At 34.6% G+C, this 8,366-nt stretch overlaps 2 protein-coding genes across 2 annotated transcripts in view; both read left to right on the top strand.

Annotated features, from left to right (window-relative positions):
- Positions 1 to 4,402, top strand: part of LOC104705071 (histone acetyltransferase HAC1-like) — a 10,519-nt gene extending 6,117 nt beyond the window's left edge. The window contains exons 12-21 of the mRNA XM_010421063.2: positions 697 to 975; positions 1,145 to 1,273; positions 1,388 to 1,588; positions 1,693 to 1,835; positions 1,922 to 2,234; positions 2,317 to 2,456; positions 2,612 to 2,690; positions 2,777 to 3,169; positions 3,277 to 3,494; positions 3,633 to 4,402. Of these exons, the coding sequence (XP_010419365.1) occupies positions 697 to 975; positions 1,145 to 1,273; positions 1,388 to 1,588; positions 1,693 to 1,835; positions 1,922 to 2,234; positions 2,317 to 2,456; positions 2,612 to 2,690; positions 2,777 to 3,169; positions 3,277 to 3,494; positions 3,633 to 3,747 (2,010 nt within the window). The 3' untranslated portion in view covers positions 3,748 to 4,402. The remainder of the gene's footprint in view (positions 1 to 696; positions 976 to 1,144; positions 1,274 to 1,387; positions 1,589 to 1,692; positions 1,836 to 1,921; positions 2,235 to 2,316; positions 2,457 to 2,611; positions 2,691 to 2,776; positions 3,170 to 3,276; positions 3,495 to 3,632) is intronic.
- LOC104703242 lies at positions 4,585 to 5,592 on the top strand. Its single transcript, XM_010419215.2, has 3 exons — positions 4,585 to 5,101; positions 5,186 to 5,230; positions 5,346 to 5,592. The coding sequence occupies exons 1-3, from the start codon at positions 4,725 to 4,727 to the stop codon at positions 5,401 to 5,403; spliced, it is 480 nt and encodes a 159-aa protein (XP_010417517.1). The 5' UTR covers positions 4,585 to 4,724; the 3' UTR covers positions 5,404 to 5,592.

Below are 8,366 nucleotides of genomic sequence, written 5' to 3'. Positions count from 1 at the left end.
GTTTCGTTAACTGAATTGTTCACTCCTGAACAAGTCAGAGAACATATTCGTGGTCTCCGTCAGTGGGTTGGCCAGGTTTGTGATTTTCTCAACTTATGATGTTTACATAATACACAATAACATGAGTACCTGGTAGTAATCTCTTAATTTGCGGCTTCTGTGTTTAGTTTACCCTTCTTATAGGTACTAGATGATTCATCTGTAGTTTGAGGCTTGATTGAGCTATTATGTTAAACACTTGTCCATATTTATCTGAATTTTGATTATTAATGGCTGTTGTCTATCATGTGCTTGCAGAGTAAAGCCAAAGCAGAAAAAAATCAGGCAATGGAGCATTCAATGAGTGAGAATTCCTGCCAACTATGTGCAGTGGAGAAGCTTACCTTTGAGCCACCACCTATCTATTGTACCCCTTGTGGTGCCCGCATCAAGAGAAATGCTATGTATTACACTGTAGGAGCTGGTGACACTCGTCATTACTTTTGTATTCCATGTTATAATGAATCCCGTGGGGATACTATACTTGCTGAAGGGACGCCTATACCTAAGGCAAGACTCGAGAAAAAGAAAAATGATGAAGAGACTGAAGAATGGGTACAAAACTATCCACTCTGTAGGCTTGTTTTGTGTTTGTCTCCCGTTTTGGTATGGATTTAAGTTCATGCTGTATTCTGTTTCTATCTTTGATTTTTGCAGTGGGTCCAATGTGATAAATGTGAGGCCTGGCAACATCAGATATGTGCTTTATTTAATGGGAGAAGGAATGACGGAGGGCAGGCTGAGTATACCTGTCCATATTGCTTTATAGCAGAAGTGGAGCAAAGTAAGAGGAAGCCTTTACCTCAGAGTGCTGTTCTTGGAGCTAAAGACCTACCGCGAACAATTCTCAGTGACCATATAGAGCAGCGGTTGTTTAAGAGGCTGAAGCAGGAAAGAACAGATAGAGCCAGGGCTCAAGGAAAAAGTTTTGATGAGGTATACATGGGGTGTGGTTTGTTTACGTTTTTATGTCTTTCATGTATTTCATATATGTCTTTTTTATTTTTTATTTTTCTATTTGTTTGCTGTACAGCCTGTACTGATTATTTTGTTAGAAACAGTAGATTGAAGCTGCATTGTTTTTTCTTTGACTTGATGCTGACAGATTCCTACTGCCGAGTCCCTTGTGATTCGAGTTGTTTCATCTGTTGACAAGAAGCTGGAAGTCAAACCTCGATTTCTTGAAATTTTTCGGGAGGATAATTACCCAACAGAATTTGCGTACAAGTCCAAGGTAAGGATGATCAAGGCGCATTGTAGCTGTCTTTTCTGCATATATGCGTTATGTTTTTTGAGTTCGTCTCTTAAGAATATCCTTTTCACTCTCGACGCCATTTTATTTTTCCAGGTAGTTCTGTTGTTCCAAAAGATTGAAGGTGTGGAAGTATGCTTATTTGGGATGTACGTCCAAGAATTTGGTTCTGAATGCGCTTTTCCTAATCAACGCCGAGTTTATCTCTCGTATTTGGATTCTGTCAAGTACTTCAGACCGGAGGTCAGATCTTATAATGGAGAGGCTCTGCGTACTTTTGTTTACCACGAAATTCTGGTAAGTCCTAGTCTTCTCAAACCTTGGTTATTGACCAGTATATGTGTTATATTTCCAAAACTATATGGAAGATCTAACAGAGTATAGTTTGATCCTGTTTTAAGATCGGGTACCTAGAATACTGCAAGTTGCGTGGTTTCACGAGCTGCTACATATGGGCTTGTCCGCCGCTGAAGGGCGAAGACTATATCTTGTATTGTCATCCAGAAATTCAGAAGACGCCAAAATCTGATAAACTACGAGAGTGGTCAGTTCAGTTACCTTTTTGGGATGAACTTCGCTAGTTTTCATATGATATTTACATCATCCAACTTCTCATCTTGTTCTTCGCAGGTACCTAGCAATGTTGAGAAAAGCTTCAAAGGAAGGGATTGTTGCAGAGACTATAAATCTCTATGACCATTTTTTTATGCAAACTGGTGAATGTAAAGCTAAGGTTACAGCAGCCAGACTCCCGTATTTCGATGGTGACTACTGGCCAGGTGCAGCAGAGGATCTTATATACCAAATGAGTCAAGAAGAAGATGGCAGAAAGGGAAATAAGAAAGGGATGCTCAAGAAAACCATTACCAAAAGGGCGCTAAAAGCTTCTGGGCAGACTGATCTTTCTGGGAATGCGTCCAAGGATCTGCTGCTAATGCATAAAGTAATATTTTCTTTGCATATGCGACCTTGTATTCTTTTTTTTCATTTGTTTTCTTGTTAATTATATTTACCTGTTTTTCCAGCTCGGTGAGACCATTCACCCAATGAAGGAAGACTTTATCATGGTCCACTTGCAGCCTTCTTGCACTCATTGCTGTATGCTGATGGTATCAGGAAATCGTTGGGTCTGCAGCCAGTGCAAACACTTCCAGATTTGTGATAAGTAATAATTCGTCCCTTCTATTCTTATAATCCTTTCTTTGTTGTACTGCAAATAAGACTATGTAGAGATCCCAACCGATACTTTTTGTGGATGGGTTATTTGCCCTTATTACTGATTAAATTCTCTGCAATCTAAAATGCTATTCCGTTTTTCAGGTGTTATGAGGCTGAGCAGAGACGTGAAGACAGGGAAAGGCATCCTGTTAATTTTAAGGATAAGCATGCGTTGTATCCTGTGAGTTGCATTTGCTTGTTGGGGATATTTTCCTTTAGCTTTGTCTGTAATCAGTTGTATGAATGTTTGTGGTATTGATTTTGCAGGTCGAAATTACAGATATCCCTTCAGATACGCGGGACAAAGATGAGATACTCGAAAGCGAGTTTTTCGACACTAGGCAAGCATTTCTGAGTCTTTGTCAAGGTAACCATTACCAGTATGATACATTAAGGCGGGCAAAACATTCGTCGATGATGGTTCTTTACCATCTACATAACCCAACCGCTCCTGCGTTTGTCACGACCTGCAATGCTTGTCATCTTGACATTGAAACTGGTCAAGGCTGGCGCTGTGAAGTATGTCCAGACTACGATGTGTGCAATTCTTGTTACAGTAGAGATGGTGGAGTTAATCATCCTCACAAGTTGACTAATCATCCATCTTTAGCTGATCAAAATGCTCAAAACAAAGAAGCGAGGCAATTGCGAGTCTTGCAGGTATATTATTCTTCCGTTACTTTCTAAAGCTTGTGGTGCTTCTAACTTGGTCCTGAAGTTTCAAAGTAAAAAAGGTAACATGCTCTTTTTTCTTTTCGGATTTGCAGCTTAGGAAAATGCTTGATCTTCTTGTACATGCATCACAATGTCGTTCGCCACAGTGTCAATATCCTAATTGCCGGAAAGTGAAGGGGCTATTCCGACATGGTATACAGTGCAAAGTACGTGCTTCGGGAGGTTGTGTTCTATGCAAGAAAATGTGGTATCTCCTTCAACTCCACGCTCGGGCCTGCAAGGAATCAGAGTGCCATGTACCTCGTTGCAGGTAAACACACGTTATGATGGTTCATGAAATTACGTCAACCTTTCATTTTAGACTTGAAACATTTTTGGTCCATATGATTTTGTGTTAATGATCATTGTTAATATATATATATATATCTTTCTGTCTTTCTCTGCTCAGGGACCTGAAGGAGCATCTGAGAAGATTACAGCAGCAATCAGATTCACGGCGTAGAGCAGCTGTAATGGAAATGATGAGACAAAGAGCTGCAGAAGTCGCTGGGGGATCAGGTTAATCAAAACTTGTACATGTAGAAAGATCATAATCAACGTTGCAGAAACCTTCACCCTTTTCCCAAAGGTAACAACAAGAAAGATATAGAGCCGAAAATCTTCATACGCCTCGTGGAAGAAGAAAAAGAAGAAGAGTCACTTAGAGAGAGACTTGATTGTGAAATTAGCTTAGATTTTGGTATTTAACAGTCAACTGTCAGCAGGGATTAACATGGGAGCGTAAAACCAAGAACGCGTCTTTCAGAAGATTTATCAGTTAGTTTGGGTGTCAAAGAGGCAGAAGGAGAGAAGAAGAAGAAGAGGAAAGCCAGTCTTCTTCATAAGAGTGTTGAGTATAAGGTATGAGGTGGCTTGGTTGGATGATCTTCTGATTCTATACATACACACGCACACACACTTGCTCACTTTTTTTTTGTTTGTTTTGGTAATTTATTGTGTTTTTGTAAAATTGCCATTTCTGATTTGGGAATGGCAAGAGTGTAGCATATACAGTACGTTAACGTGTTTATTTTTTGTAAGCAAAGTAAAGATAAGATAGAGAGTCTTGTCCTTAGATTATATCTTCCACTCCCTTGTTTTTTTAGTTATTTGTATTGATGATGATGAAACTGTTGTATTCACACTATTTGATCATATAATAATTTAGTTCTTTCATTAGATTTTGATGTTAATACTTAATACTTGCATGTTTGTTAAATTTGGAGTTAGTTTTTGTGACTGTACTGTATTGAGAAAAAAAAAAAAAAGAGAAGGTTGTGTATTTGAGAGACGAATCTCAAAGCGAGGAGATTCTGGCTTACGTGGAGTTGGAGAAGAATGTAAAATTCCAAGCCACCAGATACTGACACGTGGGTAAACAAGATAGAGTCTCGAACAAGAACCACTCACTAGCTTTGTAATGGTTTCTCACTTGACACAAGAGAGAGAATCTAATCTGATGATGAGAAAACTGCAAGAAACAGAGAATCGATAAAGAGTAATGATAATAAATTGTCCGTCTCCTTCTCTCTGTCGCACGAATTGCTTGACAAGTAGTAAAAGTAGAAGAAGAACTCAGTGTCAGAGCCGCCCCGTAACCAGATCAGCGGCGGTTCTTCGTATATCAAAGGCGGCGGCGATCGGGGCCATAGCTGCGGCGGTTGTGATAGCTTCGGTGTCTGTAGCTTCAGCAGAGCTTCCTCCGCCGCCTCAAGACGGAGAAACGCTATCTAACGTACCGCAGACGCTATCAGGTGAAGACTGCAAGAAACAGAGGATTCAACGACCCAAATCCAAGAACGCAGAGAAGTGTACCGTTAAATGCGTCAACACTTGTATTCGCAGTGGAGATGGAGAAGGACCGATCAACATCAGAAGGTCTCTAGTCTCTCTCTATATCTCTCTCTCTCGTCATATTCTTTCATCACTGATATTGTTTTTTTCTGTCTTGTAATTGAAAAGGCCATTAGTGGTATTCAAGCAAGGGTTTCGTAGCCGTAATTACTGGTACATATAATACTTTCTTCTTATATATATATATATATATATATAGAATATAGTTGTGCTGCTTTAATTAGCAAGCATGGATCTTAACACAAGAGGAGCTGATTCTTGTTTGTAGCCTAGTGGAATGTTCGGATATCTGCAATTTGATCGGAGATGGTGACTATGGACCCTGAATGAATATATACAAGATTTAAACAACAAGGATGCAGCAGCAGCAACAGAGGAGAATGCAACTGATCATATATATATCTTCAGATTTTGTAGATTCTGTCTTCTTTTTTTCTTCTTAATGAAAGATTAGTTGTTTGCACACGATATATAATCTCAATTTATACAATCCATGATACATGGTTGGTGGTTGACTTGGTGGTAGTCTCTAAAATAAACACGACATAACACGTCGTCGGCCAATTTGTTCTCGTTAGTATATAAAGGCCCAATAGGTAGTAATATGGCATAATGGGTTTACAAATTGATATTTTTCTCCGTCGAATACTTTACCCATTGGGCCTTTTTTTGTTTTTTTTTCCTGCACCAATAGCACTTTTAGACCATGTCCGGGTAGGAAAAAAACAAATTATTAAAAAGAAAAAATGAAACATGGCGCAGAAAACGACGTATACTACCCATTGGGTTTATTTTCTATCGTCAACATTTTATCTTACTTTTTTTTTTGTTTTTTCCTGCACCAATAGCACTTTTATTTACTAACTAGAATAGGACTGGATCCGCGCTTACAAATAATGACAATTCTGAACGCGAATATGTTAATTTTTATTAACTACAGTGCAACGATAAATCTTATTTGTGTTAGATCACATATATATTATATTTGGTAATAATTTGTATTTGAAGGAAGGAAACACATATTCTGAAAAGAATAAAATGATTTAAGTTAAAAATGTGTAATTTTATGTGTAACATTATATATTCGTTTAATATGAAAGCAATTTTAGAATAATATTTAAATTTGTAATATAAAATTTAAAAGTAAATAATCGAATATTGAAAATATTTGATTAAGTATATTAGTTACTAAGTCTAAATTATTATAATAGTACATATTATATTTTTGATAATATAAGTACATTTATACTAAATGGATTTAAGAATTAAGGTATATATTAAATGTAAGTAAACTATGTGGGTTTTGTATTACAAAATTAATCTAAATGCAGCTAATATATTTGCATATATCATGAGAAATTTAACTAAATGCATGATCTACTATAGTGTTCTATTAAATATGTCTCGACTCTTCTCCATGTTTATTTATTTATCCATATGTGGCAGTTCAGTAGATGATGCATCTTTGTGGAAGATACCCATTACCCACCAAACCCGAATTAGAAACATACATGTTGAACATTCTTGAGAACATACTTAAACACTGAACTAACAGCTTATGCATCAAACTCACTGTTAGTATCTTGGCAATCTCATTTTGAGTCCTTTACTCTAAACACTTGGGATACTTTATAACTTGCAGTCGTTAGTTCTATTTGACACCTGTGAACCAAAAAACTAATATAAGAAACAAAACATCAAAGGCAATCTTAATTACGTAAAAACGAAAATGTATCAACCATTTAATAACTTTTGTAGACATTCCAGTTACCACAATTGAGATGAAAAAATCAAAGAGATACAATCTTAAATCTCTTTAATTAGAAAAATAAAGAGATATACCACACATATCTCAATGTATGGCTTCGATACCGATGTGTTCTCTAGTCAAGTTCTATTCCAAACAAAATAAACTCAAAGATTTAAAGAAAACAAATCATAAAGTTAAACAACATGAAAAACAAATCATAAAAGCTTTGAAAAATGAGTGCTAGAGTTTATGTGGGTATGTGAATGATTTAATTAGATTATCTATTACCTATTTATAGGCTAGGAAGTAGGAAGGGTCGGCTAAATTTTATCACAAGTTAGGTTTAATAAGATCAGATTTTTTTTAAAGATCTTTTTGAAAATTGAAATTAAGGCAATGAGAATATATGTGTCTTAAGTGTTTAGATTGTATTGGTGAGATGCACAATATCTTACCAAATTAAATATGTTTATATATGTAAAATTTAAAATTTAAATGTATGATTTTAAGGTAACAAATTGAAAGTATTCCCTAAAATGTAGGTTAGCTATTTAATTTTAAATTTAGCATACGATTTTCGCATCAATGATATATTTTCAATCAATTTAATACCATACATTAATTAAAGAATAATTTAAATTAAACTTAATTAAAAATCTCATTTTAGTGGACTGGAATATGCTAAATTTTAAAGAAAAAATAAATAGTTTATATAATATATAGTATGTATATACTATGATTTTTCAATTAGCATACTTTTGTAACTCTAAAGTAAATGATGATATGTTGATATTCAATAATACTATTAAATTAGATTTCCATAAATATCTCAAAATATATACCAAATATGTTTACATCATAAATACTATCTCAAATTTAATAATTTTGTTTTTATGGTAACAATTACAATCGATTTTCATAAATATTGAGTAATTGTTATTCTTATAATTAATTTCGTAATTATTGTTTCCAAAAATATAGAATTTTAGACTAACAGTTTTTGGAAACCTTTTTTTAAATTGTAAATGCTAATTAAATTAATAAAAAGAAAATTTAAAGATCCGAATTTGAATTTTGACATATTTTACCTACCTAATTTCGGGCTTATTTTCTAAATTTGAAGTTATTTGCTCCACAATTTTTGGTATTTAGGAATTTATTACTTGTTTCGTTTCCTATTCTAGCGGATTGTTTTTTACTTACCACCAAAATTTGAATAACTACTGTTTATTGTTTTTTTCCTTCTAAGACCATATCCAATGATTTTCCCTATTTTTACCTATAAAATAGAGAAACTCTATAATAGAGGTGAATTTTGCTCCAATGAATACCTCTATTTTTTTCTCTAAAAAAGAATATTCCATAGAGATTCTTTTTTTATTTTACTATTAATACCTTTTACTTATAAAATTTGCAAACTAACCCATTTATTTTATGAAACTTTCATAAAATTATGATATTATTTAAATTTTTAATATTCATAAATATTATTTAAATATCATATTTATTAAAAGAAATACATTGCATCATATAAAATAA

This window comes from Camelina sativa, chromosome 7 (assembly GCF_000633955.1).
Source record: "Camelina sativa cultivar DH55 chromosome 7, Cs, whole genome shotgun sequence".
Taxonomy (NCBI): Eukaryota; Viridiplantae; Streptophyta; class Magnoliopsida; order Brassicales; family Brassicaceae; genus Camelina; species Camelina sativa.
Note: the sequence above shows the minus strand (reverse complement) of the source record. Positions and strands in the feature narration are given on the sequence as shown.